Genomic DNA, 21302 nt, shown 5'->3' with positions numbered 1-21302 from the left:
ACTGTACAATCTCATTTGATAACATAGCTAATATAAACTAACAATGAGCAAATGCAAAGTTAGTGTTACCTAATGTTACCTAGTGATATCCAATGCACTGACATTCATACATTTTTAAATGTAACAAAAAAAAAAACATTTTGCATGAACCATACCTGTTTTTCTTTTGTCATCATGAACCCTAGTGAACCAAAAAAAAAAAAAAATGAAACCAAACAATCCAAAATTCCATGAATTGTCTCGGAATGACACCAATTCTGTGTGAAGGGCACAAAGTGAAAGTTCCCCTGGAGGCACAAGAGGGCGGGGTCTCAGGTGAGGGGAGGTGGGGAAGCCTAGAGATGGGGGCGTGGCTTTGAGTGTGTCTGTGTGTAGGAGAGTAAATATTTTTCAGTACTGGTGGAACCTGTCCGTCTGCTTCTCCAGAGACACAGGGAGACTCAGCCTGAAGTGTAGGACACACAAAGAACAGCAGAGAGAACACAAACACACGTTTACCAGCAAGAGAAACCATACAGAATGCTGGACGGAGCAACAGTCTGGACGTAGACCACAGGCTTGGACAGACAACATGCGCATAGGGACCCGCTGTGCTTGTGTTTGTTTATGTGTCAGGTGCATCAGTGTGTTTGAATGAGGCGTGTGTGTGTTTCTGGGAACATTTAATGGGTAGAAGCATCCTGGATATGGGGGGATGTCAGAGTTACAATAGCTCTGATGAAGAGGATGTCAGCGCTCTGAAGACAAACTACACCAACATCAGTCTGTTCAAAGTGTGAGTATATACTTTACTCCCCGTGTAGTGTGTGCGTGTGTTTAGGTAAAGTAAGGAATGCACGCATCAGACGAATGCCTGCTGAAGAGATAAGCACCAGCATACCTTCAGAAAAGAGAATGCGTGTGAGCATATAAGCGCGTTTGTTCAGTAGTTTCAGTTGTGCAGCGTGTTGGAGAGGATCTCAAAGTCAAAGGAAACTTCCACAAGTCCATGTGTGTTTGTGTGTGAAAACATGGACCCCCTGTACAAGGGTTTATGGGTAAACACACCTGCCGCGGCCCGTGTATTTACATATTGCATAGCTGCGCATGAGTGCAACTGGGCATTTTGAGGGAAAACGCATTGCTTGCATAGAAATATATTATATCAACGCTGCCTAAAATCAACACTTTATCCTTCATATAAGCAATAAATACATCAGATAGTCATGTGGTACAGTAAGGTAATACTGTGGTACTTTGATATAGGCAAATGCTATACAATAGTACAGTTACATGTTACTCCAAGGTAAGGACATTACCACAGTAAATGCCCAAAACTATGGTAGATACATTACCAATACCACTGTACATGTTGGTACTTTTTATTAGTACCAATAACGGCAAAATTAGAAATACATGGCTGTTATATTTGTTAATATTTTATATACATGGGACAAGGAAATGCTAAAAATAACTTTTTAACTATTCAAATTTATTTGTTGAGCTTGCACTAATGTGCAACTTTCACCTAAACTAAAAACAAACAAACAAAAAAATAAAAATAGAAAACTTCTGTAATATTTCTGACTACAGAAATAAAATGTGCATTAAAAAAGGAAAACAAAATTCTTTAACTGATAAAATATAAAAAGCCAATATTAAGGAATTATGTATATTTGAGTCATTTTACTTCACCGTACAAGAGGTTATAGACCTGTATTCTATATCTGTGCAGGTTTTTTTCTTTTTAGTAAACAAACAAACAAAAACTTAAAAAAAAAAAAAAAAAAGGGGTAAACAGATGATGAGATGTGATGGAGGTGATGGCTGAGGGATCTTGCTGGGGTTTGCGAAACAAAAACTATAAACCAAGTGGTTGACATATGAAATCATGCGATAACTGTGATAACTAAACAGGGTGTAATGAGAATCTCATCAGCTTTAATACCTTGTGAAGATGATGTTTACCTTAGTAAGTAATGAGCAAAAAGCTGACCTTTCTCTCTCTCTCTCTCTCTCTCTCTCTCTCTCTCTCTCTCTCTCTCTCTCTCTTTCCCTCTCTCTCTACACACATAGAAAGAGAAATTATATATATATATATATATATAATATATATATATATACAAAGCATTTTAAACCTACTAAACTTTTGCTTGTTTATTAAAAAGTGCATATGCTGTTTCATTAAAGTAAATGCCACTTAGTTTGATATTCTGTATGTAATGCAATGACAGTCATACATTAAGTGTGGCATATACTTATGGAAGATATTCCACCCCACAGCCTGTTTTAATCAGTTAAGGACAAGGCCACCATCTCAAACCTCCCACCACCACACTCACTATCGGTTATTTCAAGGCTGAACTGGGAGCTCTGTTTTCTCTCTGTGTACACACACTCTAGGTCAGCTCACTCTCTCAGTCCAACGTGTGTGTGGTTTATCTCATTTGCATGAAGGAAAATTAGGGCTGTCTAGAGGAAGAGGCACTCTTTCCAGTAATAATATGATGATTGCTCACTAACGCTGTCAGAAAACAAGGCCAAGTGAACACAAACCCCTTTAGTACATATAATCGACTAGCCCCAAGTGCATACACGGCAAACTAACTACATCCCTGTGCGTCCTTGTGTAACGTCACACTGTGTTTTTACAAACTGTTTGCTCAGCAGCATAACTATTTAAACACAAATTAACTAGCAGACACTGTAAAAGAATTTCACATTGCAGTCAGCCAGCTTCACATTGCTCATAACCATTAATAAATCAGCACACTTCAAGAGAGGAAAAAAAAAACATGAACATGGAAATTCAACATGAAATAAAAAAGTTACCCTATTTGACCCTCTATTCCTAGTCATACTGTGCACAATTCATTAGTGAACTTCATAAAAATGTAATAAATTCTCATTGAATATTCTGGTGATGTGTGTGTGTTGACAGAAAGAATAAAAGTCCGCATATAGTCCCATCTGCTGAGGTCAAACCTTACCTGAAAGATCACTTCCTGTCCAGACGCATCACTGACATTGACCTTCTGACTCTCTCTGCCCTGCCGCACGGCCTAGACCAGCAGGAGTGGATAGCAACAAACAGTGAGTATAAAAAAAAAAAGAAGAAATATATTGTGTGTGTGTATATATATATATATATATATATATATATATATATATATATATATACACACTTCTGACTAACCCCAACCCAATCCCTACCATTACATTTATTGTTATATATATATATATATATATATATATATATATATATATATTATATACACACACACACACACAGTAGTCAACATTTGAAGTGGATCAAAAAAGTTAATCAAAATTGTCCTAAGAACTAAGTTGTCCTAAGAGGAAGGTTTTAAGACAACTTTGATGAAAGGTTTTGATCCACTTCAAATGTTGACTACTATACTGTATATATATATATATATTATATATATATATATATACACACACACACACACACTCATATAATTAGAATATCATCAAAAAATTTATTTATTTCACTAATTCCATTCAAAAAGTCAAACTTGTATATTATATTTATTCATTACACACAGACTGATATATTTCAAATGTTTATTTCTTTTAATTTTGATGATTATAACTGACAACTAAGAAAATCCCAAATTCAGTATCTCAGAAAATTAGAATATTACTTAAGACCAATACAAAGAAAGGATTTTTAGAAATCTTGGCCAACTGAAAAGTATGAGCATGTAATACTTAGTTGGGACTCCTTTTGCCTGAATTACTGCAGCAATGCGGCGTGGCATGGAGTCGATCAGTCTGTGGCACTGCTCAGGTGTTATGAGAGCCCAGGTTGCTCTGATAGTGGCCTTCAGCTCCTCTGCATTGTTGGGTCTGGCATATCGCATCTTCCTCTTCACAATACCCCACAGATTTTCTATGGGGTTAAGGTCAGGCGAGTTTGCTGGCCAGTTAAGAACAGGGATACCATGGTCCTTAAACCAGGTACTGGTAGCTTTGGCATTGTGTGCAGGTGCAAAGTCCTGTTGGAAAATGAAATCTCCATCTCCAAAAAGTTGGTCAGCAGCAGGAAGCAGGAAGCATGAAGTGCTCTAAAACTTCCTGGTATACGGCTGCGTTGACCTTGGACCTCAGAAAACACAGTGGACCAACACCAGCAGATGACATGGCACCCCAAACCATCACTGACTGTGGAAACTTTACACTGGACCTCAAGCAACGTGGATTGTGTGCCTCTCCTCTCTTCCTCCAGACTCTGGGACCCTGATTTCCAAATGAAATGCAAAATTTACTTTCATCAGAGAACATAACTTTGGACCACTCAGCAGCAGTCCAGTCCTTTTTGTCTTTAGCCCAGGCGAGACGCTTCTGACGCTGTCTGTTGTTCAAGAGTGGCTTGACACAAGGAATGCGACAGCTGAAACCCATGTCTTGCATACGTCTGTGCGTAGTGGTTCTTGAAGCACTGACTCCAGCTGCAGTCCACTCTTTGTGAATCTCCCCCACATTTTTGAATGAGTTTTGTTTCACAATCCTCTCCAGGGTGCGGTTATCCCTATTGTTTATACACTTTTTTCGACCACATCTTTCCCTTCCCTTCGCCTCTCTATTAATGTGCTTGGACACAGATCTCTGTGAACAGCCAGCCTCTTTTGCAATGACCTTTTGTGTCTTGCCCTCCTTGTGCAAGGTGTCAATGGTCATCTTCTGGACAACTGTCAAGTCAGCAGTCTTCCCCATGATTGTGTAGCCTGAGAGACCATTTAAAGGCCTTTGCAGGTGTTTTGAGTTAATTAGCTGATTAGAGTGTGGCACCAGGTGTCTTCAATATTGAACCTTTTCACATTATTCTAATTTTCTGAGATACTGAATTTGGGATTTTCTTAGTTGTCAGTTATAATCATCAAAATTAAAAGAAATAAACATTTGATATATCAGTCTGTATGTAATGAATGAATATAATATACAAGTTTCACTTTTTGAATGGAATTAGTGAAATAAATCAACTTTTTGATGCTATTCTAATTATATGACCAGCACCTGTATATAGTGACTGTCATTTACAGTTAAACAGATCACAAACATCTAAACATGTTGTCTGAGTGAGCAAATCAGGGTTGAAACAATACAGTAGAGAGGAAAACATTTCAAATATTTCTTAACATATGTATAATGTTCAGTAATGCATGAGGAGTGCTGGGAATGTGTTGGGCTAGGCTCAAATAACTATAATTGCTGGTCTATAGTTTTATTTATTCTGACCAGGAACTACCCACTTAAAAAGGACGAGACTATTTGATCAACATGTAAAATGACAAATACAGTTTGCTTCTGTATGTGACTAAACAACATACATCAGATAGTTCAGCAGTGGCTGTGGGTTTGTCGACTTTTTTTTTGCTCTTTAAAAGTGTAAATGTGAGTTAACTCAATCTTACCATCTCTTTCAGCTGTGTCATTTTTCCATCATACTACCCTGTTCTTCAGCGCTCTGTCTGATTACTGCACAACAACAAAGTGTCCAGCAGCCAAAAGCCCAGGAAACATGTGAGCAGAACACACACTTCCTTTCACCTAGTTAAAAAAAAAAAAAAAAAAAAAAAATTAAAGGGTTAGTTCACCCAAAAATGAAAATTATCCCATGATTTGGGATAATCTTCTATCTTCTTTCAGCCAAACACAATCGGAGATATATTTAAAAATATCCTTGCTCCTCCACGCTTCAAAAAAAGCATCCATCCATAGTAAAAGTAATTAATACGTCTCCAGGGAGTTAATAAAGGCCTTTTGAAGTGAAGCGATGGGTTTTTATAAGAAAAATATCCATATTTAAAACATTATTTATTTATTTATACTATATTTAAAAATTCAAATTAATATCTTCCGGCGGACGACCATACACATACTGCGCAAGTCAACTGCGCCAAATGAGTAATCCTCTGACGCAATGTATGACAGGATGTTGGAGTAGCGTAAAACTTAAGACGCCTCTCACGGTTCAAACAAATAGGGCTGTGCAACAAACTCAAGCTCCTCTTCAGTGGAAATCCTTAAAATTCTCGTTTTAGACTTCTAATTCATGACAGGTGTTTTGTTTTGCTCTATCCTCTCTGCTTCGGCGTTGGTCAATGCGTCATGCGTCGGATCAGAGGTTGCTCTTCCGCCGCAAATCGATGCGTACAGCCGTCTGCCGGAAGCTAGTTATTATAGTTAATAAAGTTTTAAATGGACATTTTTCTTACAAAAACCAATCGCTTCGCTTCAGAAGACTTTTATTAACCCCCTGTAGCCATATGGATTGCTTTTATTATGGATGGATGCATTTTTTGCTTCAAAATGTGGCCCCCACATTTACAACCATTATAAAGCTTGGAGCAGCAAGGATATTTTTTAAATTTATCTCTGATTGTATTCGTCTGAAAGAAGATAGTCATACACCTAAAAAGGCTTAAGGGTGAGTAAATCATGGGATAATTTTCTAACTAACCCTTTAAGTCACATCTTGAATAAAGGCATAAAGTGAGACATACCTATACCCTTACAAAAATGTTGCCATGGTAACCATAATTTAAAAATGGTTAATGATACAAAATTACAGCGGTTTTACAGTTGTAGCTCTGTAGTCACTATGTTATTTTGGTGGAATATATACTGTCAAAAAAAGGGTGGGTTTTTTAATAGATTTCACAGTAAAATCATATTTTACTGAAGGTTTTACTGTGAAATTATATATATTATATATATATATATATATATATATATATATATATATATATATATATATATATATATATATATATATATATATATATATATATCACACACACACACACACTATAATAGTGTAATAATAGTGTAAATAGTTATAATTTATTATATAATATTATATGATTATTATTTATTTTTCTAAACAAATAATGTGGAGGAAATGTGCAACACTGTTGTGCTTATTATCGCTGATGAACTTTAATACGATTCGTCAAGCATGCATGCAGATATCAACAGCCAATGATGACTATCAATAAACATGAATTCAGATAAAATAACAAGTAGCTTTGTTATCACAAAACAAACAACGACAGAAAAACACTGATCAAGAATAGCACAAATATACAACTATATTCATGCTGTATTCAAATGTATTCATGCCACAGTGCATGCTGTAAACCGAAATGCCAGCATGAATCTGCTGACATCACACTATTACAGTAAATGTTTAAATATTCAAGAGATTGTGATAATAACAGATAATTATAGTGATTATATATGCTTACTGTGAACCACAGTAAATAGTTTTTATCATAAACTGCAAAAGTACTACTGTAAAAAAAAAAAAACATACTGAAAGTGCTATTTTATAGTGCATGGTTACCACTGCAATTTTTTGTAAGAGATACTTCAAAATGAGTTATGTTTGTTTTCAGCCTGTATGAATGGACGGATGAACAGGGGAAGAAATTGAAGTGTTCAGCTCCAATCTACATCGACTACGCCATGTCCTACATTCAGGAGATTCTCGCAGATGAGCGTGTGTTTCCCACTAAGGCTGGTATGAAGAAGTTTACAAAGTTTAACAGAGAGCCTTAGCACCATGATCTGAAATGAGTATGACTGCATATGTGTGTGTTTAGGTTCATCATTCCCTCCTGGATTCATGTTCCTCATTCAAAAGATCTTTGTGATGCTCTTCCGTACGCTGGCTCACCTGTTCAGCACTCATTACCAGGACGCAATCGCCGTGGAGTTACACCCGCACCTCAACACGCTCTTCACGCACTTCATCACCTTCAGCCACACGTTCAGACTGCTGGAGCCCTCAGAGACGGCTCCAATCGATGAGCTTATCGCCGTGCTCGCACACTGAAACACATGGAGAGGTGCTCAGCAAAGGGCACATCATTAGACCTTGAATCAAAATTCACAGATGTGATACTCTGTTGCTTCGTGGACTTAACAGACATGTGCACAAGACTGAAAGTCCATATCAAGTGCACTAGTTTGGATAGTAGAGATTTTTTTTTTTTAATGTTACATGAAGAATCACTCCGATGTTTTGACCCAGTAGACCTAGAATGTGTCAATCAACTTTAGTTCAGACTGAGCTCTTATTGAACCGTTCAGCTGATCCCGCCTATAAGTGATTTTTCAGTGCCAACTGTGAACATGGGCAGTTTTCTTTTGGCCAGTGGCCACAAGGCCTTTCACCGAGATGCAATTTTTTGGGAATCCGCACTGTGAGATTACAGTTGTGTTTTGGAAATTATGCCCACATTCCCTCTTGATGTGTTTGTCTGCCACATCAATTGAAGAAGAAAAATTTTTTTTAAAAAAAAAAAAAAAAAAAAAAAAAAGCTTTTCTAAAAGACATACTAGCATTCAAAAGTTTAGGGTCAGTATTGTTTTTAAAGAAATTATTATTGTAGTTCATTAAGGATGCATTAAATTGATCAAAAGTGACAGTCACTTCTTTTAAAAAAACGAATCCGAAATGAAACGAAAAAATAATCCAGAAAACATTGATAATAAGTGATAATTATATGTTTCTTGAGCATATTAGAATGATTTCTGAAGGATCATGTGACACTGAAGACTGGAGAATTGATGCTAAAAATTCAGCTTTGCCATCACAGGAATAAATTGCATTTTTAAATATATTAAAACAGGTTTCAAAATTGGGAATTACCTTTCACAATATTACTGTTTTAATGTATTTTTGAGACTTGTTTAAAAAAAACCTTACTGACCCAAAACTTTTAAACGGTTTTGAATAAAAACATTTTGGCCCAGTTTCACAGACAAGGCTTAGACTAAGCCAGGATTAGGCCTTACTTCAATTAGGACATTTAAGTAGCTTTTATAAACGTGCCTTAGTTAAAAAAAACATTACTACTGTGTATCTTGAGACAAAACAATGCCACTGACATATTTTAAGATATGTCAGTGCAAGTTGCTTTCAGTTAAAACAGCTCAAGCATGCATTGTAGTCTGGGACTAGGCTTAAGCCTTGTCTGTGAAACCACAGGGGTTTTGTGTCACATTTTATGTGCATTTTTTGTCCATAATGCTTTTGGGGCGGCCATGGACAGTCAAATGCTTCACTGTATTAGGTCCTAAGCAGATGCAACGTAATAATGCTACGAAAACACTTGTTTCCACGTAACCCTAATGATAATAAGGCTATAATCTCCACCCTTACTTCCGGTCTGAGACATTTGGGACCAAAAACTGCCATGATACTCTGCGTTTCAGTCGTGACTGTAATAAGTGAAAGGACTTTTTTTTCTTTTTTTTTTCGGTCACATGGCAACTACTTCTTTAGCTCAAATTATTAATCAAACAAGTCCGATTGGCTGTGCAGCATTTTCACTTCCGTTGCGGACCAGCATATTTATCATGACAAATGGTTCTGAGTAATTCACAAACCTCATTTCACACATATCTCCTCTATTGACTCATTAATTGAGGTCATTATTTTGACTTGAATAATTACAATAATTGATTCACTTAAAGGTGCTAAAGAGGATCTTTTCTTCGACTGAGAAACCAAAGACTGAGTTTTTGAAATGAGCGCATGCGTAAGAACAACCCCCAATGCCTCCCAAAACTCGTGCACAAGTATTGGAACGCGAGTGTTTACCACCGGAATTTGCTGTGTCGTGTTAGTGGATTCATTATGTCGGACTCACCGCAGGTAACTCATAATCTGCAGTTGTTACTCCTGTCTCCGGACAAAAACATTGCATGCTGCGCCTGTGGAGTGTGGAAAGTTACTGGAGCGCGCAGCCGCGCACAGCTCGCACAAGGAGCGTCATGGCAGTGATTGACAAGCCAGAGGGCCAATCGTTTACGTGATGATCGCGTAAACGATTGGCTGATGTTTTTAAGGCCCTACCTCGTGCACAGATGATGTATATTAATATTATTCCTTTCAGTGCACCTAATAAATAGTCTTTTATCAGTTAGTAAAGACAGTTTCAAGTAATATTGCAAAAATGTATAAAACAAAACATCCTCTTTAGCACCTTTAAGACTTTTCTAAAATGATAATGTGAAGAGTATAACATACAGCCTTTATATGTTGATTGTTTTGTACTGGTTCAGTGCTGGTTTCTGCTGAATTTTGTTAAAAAAGAGGAACAAGGAGGGAGAACAATTGTTTCTCCTCAATCCTGAGCATTTGTAAATGAACAGCCCTGAGGATATCAGAAATATACACATGAATACCCACACACAGCAGAGAGCTGGTCTGACTGGTTCCCAAAAGGAATTAGATCCACTTACACAAATATCACATTCAGCCATTGTCATGCATCAGTGTATTTATTACTTTGTTGTTTTTTTCCTGTGCAAAGAATTTTAATATAAAGGATTTTGGGATAACAGACTGTTACATATTTCTCAAGCACAAAATAATATACTATTATATACTGTAAGTAAACATAGTATAGCCTACTGTACACTGCCCTGTTATTCAGTGTGCAAAATGTTTTAAACAGCAGCATGCTAGATTGTTGTCACATGATCTAACATTGTTACATGTTTGTAATCCCAGTGAATATCAGCTATTTTGATTTTCAATCCATGAGTGTAAAAATAAGTTCATGTTCAATCAAATAATGTGTCAAGAAAAAGACAAAGGCATGTTGCATTGTGGGATACTGCCCACATTTATGTTGTGGCATAAATGTTTGAAATAGCAAGAAATATAGTGTTACACGCTACTGAGAAAATTCACATATTATACACTGTGTGTATACTTTGTATAATATGTGAATTTTCTCTGTAGTGTGTAACACTATATTTCTTGCTATTTCAAACATTTATGGAACAACACGTTCACTCTGTACTGTCCTTTTCACAGGTTTGATTTGAAATACCACACTACTCTTACTAAATAGTTGTAGTATAATAGTATGCTATTCCAAATTCAGCCTATGTGTCAAAGCATTGAGTAAACATAAATGTGTTTCTCCAGCAGGGGACAGCAAAGGGAAACTGTCATAGAAAAAGACTGTTTGGAGCACTGCACCTGCTGAGTTACAGAGATTTAAAACACACTCACACACCTGTTTAATCAAAAGACTCCACTCCAAAGGGCTGTTAACGCTACGTTGTGAAACCCTGAGAATCAGTGTTTGGATAAGAATTTGAAAATAAAGCCCTTTGACCAATAAAACAGCTCATAAATGCACAGATGTGATTGGTTGATTCTTCTTTCACTGGGCACCTGCTGATGAGCTGAGATTGGAGGAGTGAACGGAGTGTGTAGTACAGTAAAGTACTGTACAGTAGCTGTGATCACTAGACTGCTGTGTCTCAGTCTAGTAAAGCACTTAGCCCTGGGTATACTTCGTTTTTTACGAGTACGCTAGCGCACGCGCACAGTCGAAGGTACAGCCTTGCAAAGTATACTTCATTTGACTCGTACACATACACAGGCGTTTGACGCATGCGCAGTTTTGAGCAATCTCTCGCCACGAGTTACAACCCATGTAAATATATTTGTATTCTTTCATGCTAGAGTTGTACAAATGAGGGTAGCTGTTTTCTAACCTCCACGCACAATCTGTCGTCTATGTAGGCCTCCATTGTTGCTGTAGTTTCCATGCGTTCCGTTCCGGTCTGTTCTGTTTATGCAGGTTTTCTTTGACTAACTTCGTTGCCACCTTGTGGATAAACTTATTACTGCAAAACAAAAAAGTAATTTTAAATGCGCATGTGCGAGCAGTTAGAAAAAAAATCCGGCGGTGCGCACACTCTTCTGATGAGGAAATTCGCGTCACGTGCACTGCGCGCTGGCCCTCGCGTACGCATAAAAAGTGAAGTATATTTTGGGCTTTATGGTCATTTCAGCCTCTCAGAGAGCTTTTGTTGGAAAACAGTAGTGCAATGGTGGCCAAAAGTGATGTCCAGAGGGGATATTTGACCCTACAAGTTCAACTACATCAAAATATGAGGAAAATAATACTTTATTAAAGTACTTAAAATATGGAGGAAAAAAAACACTCAACTTGGTTGGTATTTATCTGAGCAAATTATTTGGCAAAAAGGGCAAACTACAGCTACAGGTTTTATTTTACTATGCAAAAAAGAAAATAAAAAAAGAAAAAATGCCTTTGTTCTCTCTTGTTTTTGCATATAATTTCTTTGTATGAGAGCCTGGCCAAAAATTATGTGCACACAATTTGCGCATGTTTCATTGTGTTGTCACTGATAAAACAATAGACTTAACACATTTTTTAATAACATTTGAATAAATGGTGGATTTTCCTATAGGCTGGACATCGCTTTTGACCACTAATGTATATTGTGTAGAATCAGAAATATTTTGCATGAATAGTGTGCAAAATAGGACCCTGCAACTCTTAAAGAAATTATAATCTATTTCAGAAGGTTAAATTAAATATTGTTTGAGCAGTTTTATTTTTTTCTTTTAATTTTATGTGAGGTTTTCAATGTTTTCAGTAGGGACTGTCTAAAAATACAATGTTTAAAAAAAGTCTGATTTATGGGCTTTTAGTTTTTTCTAGCAACAGACATTAAAAAAAAATAAAAATAAATATAATATAACACCAGCACAATGTTAACAGTGTTCACATTTCACATTTATTTTCACATTACTGTTATTAGAGGTGACTGTCAAAGTAGTAATGTTCATATGGTAGAAGCGTACAGCTCATGCAGTTAGTTAACGCCATGTATACATTTAAGCAGAAACAATAATGAGCATGTTAAATGTTTAATGTTGTGTCGTAATAATACAACATTGCAAAATCAGTCATAAACATGGCCTAACTGGTGACCAAATGACCAAATGTTGATTTATTGTTATTGATCCATTTCTCTTTCCAGCAAATTGAGAAAAATATTGATTTGGTGACAGGGTTGAATGGTTAAGTTTGATCAATGTGGCAATATTTTTAAACATCAGAAGAAGAAAAAAAAAAAAAAAAAAAAGTTTGTTGAATTTAATTAAATCGTAGTCCCAATACAAATGGTTTAGTAAACTTTTTTTTACAGTTTTAAAAATGTTAGGTGGATTGAACAATTACATTTTGACAAAATGCTCAAATTGTGTAGCTCATTTTAATTAATTAAACTGAACAAGAGAAACTGAATAAAATTGAAATTGATCAATCATTTTTGAGTGTAGCTATTTACTTTACTCAGTGCTGTAGAAAAGGGGTCAAGATGTTGCTCCTTGGTTGCCACAATTTTATAAAAGATAAAGTTAATTTAACATGTCTAATGTTTAAAAAAAAAAAAAAAAAAAAAAAAACTAATATCTGGGGTGAAAATGGAAAAACTAAGACAAGATGAATCGAGCTCTCAACTGAATTTAATTTGGCACAATATACCACTTGAATTCTACAATATGTTTTTTAATAAGATTATAGTAATACTGTGATGAGTTTCTTATAGTGGATGATACTTTAATGAATAATGAAGAGAAGAGAGACACTTGGACACACAAATATACACTTACACACAAGCAGGCTGCTCTGTCTGAGTGAACTGAGGCATGAATGCAAACGTATCCTGTTGCTGTCTGACCCATGATGCAGAACAACACACACACGCACAGTTTTTTTTTTTTTTTGCTATCTTAGTGAGGACATTCCATAGCCGTAATGGTTTTATACTGTACAAACTGTATATTCTATCCCCCTACACTACCACTATACCTCTAAACCTACCCATCACAGAAAACTTTCTGCATTTTTACATTTTCAAAAAACTTAATTTTGTATAATTTCTAAGATCTTTTCCTCATAGAAACCAAAAATGTACTACCAAAAAGTGTTTTAATATCCTTGAGGTGACATTTGGTCCCCATAATGTATGGAGCCAAAATAATGTAGGGAATTCCATGGAGAGAGAGAGAGAGAGAGAGAGAGAGAGTCTGTTCTGTGACTGACTCTCATTAACATTAACCGAATTGTTGTTAATGCTCTCTAAAATCCTCTTTAAAAGGGCACAGTGACAGGACACAGTGAGCTGTGTTAAACCAAACACACTCTTCTTATATTGTCTCTGACCTTTGAAATAAGCCACTATGTCACACCTGACAGCATAATATTTTTATATCATGACACAGTATAAGGCTTGAAGCTAAACACTTACCTGTGGTGAAAATCAAGTTTTTAAAGGTGCCCTAGAACTTTTTTAAAAAGATGTAATATAAGTCTAAGGTGTCCCCTGAATGTGTCTGTGAAGTTTCAGCTCAAAATACCCCATAGATTTTTAATTCATTTTTTTAACTGCCTATTTTGGGGCATAATTAGAAATGAGCCGATTTAGGGTGTGTGGCCCTTTAAATCCCGTGCTCCACGCCCACAGAGCTCGCGCTTGCCTTAAACAACATAAACAAAGTTCAAACAGCTAATATAACCCTCAAAATGGATCTTTACAAAGTGTTCGTCATGCAGCATGTCTAATCGCGCAAGTTCAGTGTTTATTTTGATGTTTACATTGATTCTGAATGAATTTGAGGCTATGCTCCGTGGCTAATGGCTAATGCTACACAGTTGGAGAGATTTATAAAGAATGAAGTTGTGTTTATGCATTATACAGACTGCAAGTTAGATCTGTAAGTGCACGAGCCCGACAAGTACATTTTGATTGACAGCTTTTTAAAAGTTCGAACCCGTTTACAGCTCGACATTATTCAAATGTGCGCACGCATTTATGCATGTTTTAACATAATTTATTCATGACTAACGTAGGCTACTTGGAAGTTGTAACAAAGAAATAAAATAAGTCCTCTGTAACATCTCAGCACTCTAAATATGCCTAGGCATATACATACAAATAATTTCTTAAATTCAATTAAGATAACTTCTAAATTAAGATCGGTATATGGCAATAACGAAATTAAGATAAAGGCTTCGCCACTTCTCTCCACAATCTGGCCAACGCGACGGTAAATAGCAGCTGAAATTTAATAAAAAATAATGCCAACATATACTCTGTCTACGTTATGCATTTAAGACTCAATTAATATTTATTATGTTATAATGTTATAATTTGAAAAACCTTTACTCACCAAGATTAGGCTATATGGTTTTGTGGAAGAAAATTATTGAGTTCACTGTAGATAGCTTCAGCGCAGTCCTGCGCTCACTGATGGTGCGTCCAGCAGCACTGAACACCCTTTCACTGCTGCTGCTACTGGCCGGGATGCATAGGATCTGGTTTGTTGATCTTCCATATCCATTTCATTTTCCATGACAGCTATTTTAATGTAGCGAGTGACCTCGTCATCATCCAAGTCGGCTTAGTGTACATTTTTGCATCTTTCTCGCCCTAATCGAAACGCATGACCGCTCGTTTACCGCGCAAGCCCAAGCCCGATCCGAGCCCGTATAAAATTGTAGAAATTAAGCCCGAACCCGGCCGAATTTGTCGGGTCCCGTCGGGTTCTGTCAGGTTCGGGCAAAGATCTACAGCTCTACTGCAAGTGTTTAAAAATGAAAATAGCGACGGCTCTTGTCTCCGCGAATACAGTAAGAAACGATGGTAACTTTAACCACATTTAACAGTACATTAGCAACATGCTAATGAAACGTTTAGAAAGACAATTTACAAATATCACTAAAAATATCATGCTATCATGAATCATGTCAGTTATTATTGCTCCATCTGCCATTTTTTTGCTGTTGTTCTTGCTTGCTTACCTAGTCTGTTGATTCAGCTCTGCACATCCAGACGTTAATACTGGCTGCCCTTGTCTAATGCCTTTCATAATGTTGGGAACATGGGCTGGCATATGCAAATATTGGGGCGTACACCCCGACTGTTCCGTAACAGTCGGTGTTATGTTGAGATTCGCCTGTTCTTCTGAGGTCTTTTAAACAAATGAGATTTATATAAGGAGGAGGAAACAATGGAGTTTGAGACTCACTATATGTCATTTCAATGTACTGAACTCTTGTTATTTAGCTAACTATGCCGAGATAAATTCAATTTTTGAATCTATGGCACCTTTAATGTTGTTTATATGTCTATGTAGTGTTTTTAATATGTTTTAAGACAAACCATGTGCAAATTCATAAGTCAACACCATTGCTGAGCATTTTCTGTTTAAAACTGCAGTGATCAAGCGGTTTGAAATTGCTAGTGTCTGTGACATCACAAACTACGATCGTAACCAATCATGTCAATGTGTCGGCGGGCTTTAGCATTTCATTAACCATGACCGCTGACTCCTGGGAGTCTCATATTATATACAGCTATGGAAAAAATTAAGATTTCTTAACTTGGAGTGGTCTCTTAATTTTTTCCATAGCTGTATATATATATATATATATATATATATATATATATATATATATATATATATATATATATATATATATATATATATATATATATATATATATATATATATATCCCGGTGTATTTTTCTGTTGATATGAAAAAATTGGGTAGATTTAGCAATGTAGCGGGTGTATGATGTATATTACGATGTTATGATGAACTATATCCTCCTGGGACCCAACATTTTTTTTTGTTTTAATTTAGCATTTTTTTCACGTCATTATATTGTTTAGAGCATAAGAAACAAATGAAAAATTAACATTTTTTAAAAATTATATTTTATTCATATGTTATGATATGTCCTCTGTAGTGGACACCAGGACTAAGTTGTTTAAAAAATAAAATGACATGAAATGACATTTATAGGCAAAAACAATGGGATTTTTTTTTTAATCACCAATCAATTTTTAGACTTCAATATTGTTTTTAACCAAACTATGTATAAAGATGATTCTCAACTATGTTATGAAACATATAATGGAAGTAATTGATATACCATTTTACTTTATGCAATATGAGGGTAAAATGGCAATACATCAGTTTTCCCATTCAATACAATGTATCTATACACTGTATCTAATTTGCATATTAATCTGTTTTTAGAGCAACATGCAATGAAAAAAGAAGTGTAATAATGGGAGCAATAATTGGCAACATTTTCATAATAATATCTAATAATTAATAGGAATATTGATATATAATTTCTTTCCCTATTCACTTGTTGTGTCTCCTAAAATGCCTGATAAACATGATTTAAGTCCTGGTGTCCTCTACAGTGGACATGTATGAAATCAATGTTCTGTTTCATAACAGAAAGTCATATTTTGATTTGAAACCCCATAACATTTTCCTGAGATGTTGATTTATAATAAACAATTTGAAAATTAATCCAATTTAAATAAATTTTAAATTTTATCTCAAAATATTATCATATTTCCATTAGCACTCTTATTTTCATTTTCAGTCATAATTAAAGACCAAGAAGTTGTTGTTGTAATGGCGAAACCTCTAAAATCTGGTATCTCTGCAAAGACCTGAATGTGCTCTTTACAGGACATCCAGACTTAAAACTGTGACATGTATGATGTCAGAGAAAATCACTAAAATATAATGTCCACTACACAGGACAGAAGTCTATTCCTGGGTCCCAGGAGGATATGCCTTTCTTCACTGACGTTCTGAGTTGTTCAAAGCATTTCTAAGGAAGATATACTGATATTTAGAAGGCAGCTGTCTGACTCAGATGGCGAATGGAAACATGGTTTGTAGCATTAGCAACACATTATTAGCAGCTGTTTGATAATGTAGTCAAGCAAAAGGCTAACATTAATCACCGTTATGTGTCCGACGAGCGATGTAAAGAGCGATACTATTGTGCAGTGTTTACCTCAGTTAACCGAGCTCGTGCGAGTGTGTGGAGGCGGGGCTAATTAGCATATTCATAGATTCGCATAATATTAAATGAAGCAAGGGTGTAGAGTTACATTCAGGCTATTTTAAGACAATAATTTTTTTTTTGTCACAGGAAAAAATGTTTAAATATGTCATTTTGGTGATCAAAGATGAGTTTTAGGCCTAAGAGATAAAATTATGGACTACAGGGGGACTTTAAAATTTAGAATATTTAATGTTAACACTTGAAAAATATAAAGGTAATATATACATATATTAAATAGGATATATCCTCCCAAAAGCCAGCAAAAATATACAGTATACTTAATACATATTTATTTTAGTAATATATTTCAAGTAGTATTTATTAAATATTATTGCAGTATTTTGTGCATAATACATGGAAAATTATAACAAATAAATACATTTTATTCAAATGTTACCACAACATTATATCCTATAATAGGCCTATATATAAAGCGATAAAAGAGTATAGGCTACTTAGCTATCATTCAACTTTAAAGGATGAGTTCACTTTCAAATTAAAATTTCCTGATAATTTACTCACCCCCATGTCATCCAAGATGTCCATGTCCTTCTTTCTTCAGTCGAAAAGAAATTAAGGTTTTTGATGAAAACATTCCAGGATTTTTCTCCATATGGTGGACTTTAATGGACCCCAAATGGTTTTAAGATTTAAATAGGCCTAAATGATTTCAAGTGTTAAAAGAACTAGTAATTAAAGCTATCAAATTTTGATAGTGTACTTTTATCTGTGCATGTGTTGTAAATGAGAAAAAATAACCTATAATACACTGTATCAATACCGTTATACATATTAAATTAATATTAGCATACTGGCCACACCCCCAGTTACTTTGGTACAGAAAACACTAAAGAATGTGTTCTTTAAAACAAAGCATGACAAACTGCGGCATGTAGGGTCTCAGAAATACTGTATTAATAGAAAACACGGTCCATACAGTGATGGGAAATGAATTGATGGCTCTAAAAGGGGGATATTGATTCATAATAATGATAACTAAGTCTGAACTGCAGAATGTGGAGTGTCCGTTGTCCCGTGTCTCCTCCCTCTCAGTATTTAAGAATCTGCTCCATCCATGAGAGACTGACGTTTTCTGAGTCGTGAGAGTTTCTCCAGCCACATAAATCAAAGTCCTTCACTCGCAGGACGCGATCTCAACAGTCTTACACACACTCCGTGATAATGGGAAACGAATGAGATACATCGGTATCCTCACCATACTAGTGTGTCTTTTAAAGTATGGAGTTAATGAGCTTCTTCTCTCTTTAAACATAACTTTTCATTAAATGTAGCCTATAACTTTACTGATCTGACTAACTTTGTAAGTAGCCTAAATTACGGTCTCTTCTGTTCTCCTCCACAGCTGCGCGTCTATCAGAGCTGAGGAACATCTTTTCAACATCATTCAGTCGGACAGTCGAGGACAAAACGCTCCTATCATGAAATCACTGCTGCTCGTGTGCGTGTTTCTGCTGCCTCTGCAAACACTCGCGCTGCCGCTGCGAAACAGGTGAGAGACGCGCGGGACACCGGCGCCGCCCGGTCACCTGTGATGCTATTATCATCATCATGATCAATCAACCATGCTGTTAATATTATAGTCGATGTCCTGCACTATCATCATGATCACTATCCTAAAAGGTTCGTTTAGAGCTCGTGCGCGTTAGATGTATGCAAATGTATCTGGTAACGCTGTTAACATTAGAAAATAAATTAACTTACGTGAGCAATATATTTACATCATTTAATCTTTAATAAAACAATTGTTCGTGTAAGTTCAGAGTGCATTACCTAATGTTAACAGAAATATCTTATTTTAAAAATGTATTAGTAGCTAAATGTTTAAATGAACTTTAATTTGATTAAAGAATGAATGTTCATTAGTTCACATGAACTATTAACAAATGAAACTTCGCTGTTACCAGTAATCTTATAGACAATGAAAACATTACATAGATTACTAAAGTTAATTTAAGTATATAGGTTATATTCATGGCAAGCCATTTTAACATCCATAACTTCAAGCAAACTAGTATCTATTTAGCATATTTGTGACCCTGGACCACAAAACCAGTCATAAGGGTCAATTTTTTTATACACCATCTGAAAGCTGAATATATAAGGACAATATTTGGCCGACTATTTGAAAATCTGAGGGTGCAAAAAAAAAAAAAAAAAAAAAAAAAAAATATATATATATATATATATATATATATATATTATATATAAGTCCATAGCAATCCACTCACAAATATATATTTTTTATACATATATTTACGGTAGGAAATTTACAAAATACCTTCATGGAAAATGATCTTTACTTAATATCCTATGATTTTTGAAAGAAAAATAGATAATTTTGACCCATACAATGTATTGTTGGCTATTGCTACAAATATATCTGTGCGGCTTATGACTGGTTTTGTGGTCCAGGGTCCCATTTATTAGTAATACATATTTTTAATATATTTTTAATATATTTTTATATATATATATATATATATATATATATATATATATATATATATATATATATATATATATACACCACACATACACATACTATATATATACACATACTATACAAAATGTTATGTACAACTGTCACAGATACTATTGTGTCTTATGTAAAAAGCTGAATACATACCGTTATATACATAGTTACATACTATACATAGTTGCTGTGACTATATACTACCTAATATACAAATGAATAAGAACAAGTGAATAATTGAATAGTCACATTTAGTATCTAAAGAATGGGTACTAGAGAAATTGTTAGTTTGAAGTTAGATGTTAAAATGGCTTGCCACGTGTCAGAGAGAGAGAGAGAGAGAGAGAGAGAGAGAGTGAGAGTGTGTGTGTGTGTGTATATAGGTGTGACCTGTAGTTCTGCATGAGATAGTATGTGTCACTTGACCGTCTGCATTTGGCACAGAGAGCGCAAGAGAGACGTGCCACCTGTAACGTAGTTTCTCAGATTTCCCCATCGTGACTGCTTAGTCATGATATGGTTGGGGTTATTTCTAACTCTGACTTGCAACATGCAACATGAAAGATCCTTCAATAAAATCCACACACCTCCTAAAGTTTTGAATTAAACTGCATTACTTCTAAATTGCATTAAAGTATCAAGTGGCATTTATTTTAAAGAGCACACTTTCCAAATCAAAACATTTAACAAAATGAAGTTTGTTAGGTTTTAAATGATAAAACAACAGATATAATAGAAATACTGCAAATTGGACACAACAAGCATTTGGACACTGGCTTTTTTTATCATTAGAGGAACTGATTTGATACTTGCTATAATGTCTAGATTTCAAAAAAGCTCTACCATATTTGTTAAAAGGCGTTACTTGGTTTTATTTACTTGGGTCACTTCACCGGCTGGTTTGGGTTTTGTAATGATGCCAATTGTGATCTCAGAGAGTGATTGAACACAATCTCAGTGGCTCCTCCTCCTGGTGGGTTGAGGCACAAGTCTGTGGCCTTCAAAAGTGAAACAAACTTACAGAATAAATTTGAACACGCAGTGTGTGCCTAATGTGAGAAAAGGTCAACG

General features: G+C 35.4%; 2 protein-coding genes across 2 annotated transcripts in view; both read left to right on the top strand.

Annotated features, from left to right (window-relative positions):
• Positions 1-324: 324 nt before the first annotated feature.
• Positions 325-10693, top strand: LOC137023209 (MOB kinase activator 2). The gene is made up of 5 exons (XM_067389967.1): positions 325-775; positions 2921-3072; positions 5430-5526; positions 7404-7528; positions 7611-10693. The coding sequence occupies exons 1-5, from the start codon at positions 666-668 to the stop codon at positions 7841-7843; spliced, it is 717 nt and encodes a 238-aa protein (XP_067246068.1). The 5' UTR covers positions 325-665; the 3' UTR covers positions 7844-10693.
• An 8060-nt stretch (positions 10694-18753) lies between these two features.
• Positions 18754-21302, top strand: part of adm2b (adrenomedullin 2b) — a 9832-nt gene continuing 7283 nt past the window's right edge. Inside the window, exons 1-2 of the mRNA XM_067389175.1 lie at positions 18754-18974; positions 19101-19247. Of these exons, the coding sequence (XP_067245276.1) occupies positions 18931-18974; positions 19101-19247 (191 nt within the window). The 5' untranslated portion in view covers positions 18754-18930. The remainder of the gene's footprint in view (positions 18975-19100; positions 19248-21302) is intronic.

Source organism: Chanodichthys erythropterus, chromosome 7, assembly GCF_024489055.1.
Source record: "Chanodichthys erythropterus isolate Z2021 chromosome 7, ASM2448905v1, whole genome shotgun sequence".
Lineage (NCBI taxonomy): Eukaryota > Metazoa > Chordata > Actinopteri > Cypriniformes > Xenocyprididae > Chanodichthys > Chanodichthys erythropterus.
The sequence above is the reverse complement of the archived record's forward strand: the minus strand, read 5'-3'. Positions and strand labels throughout refer to the sequence as shown.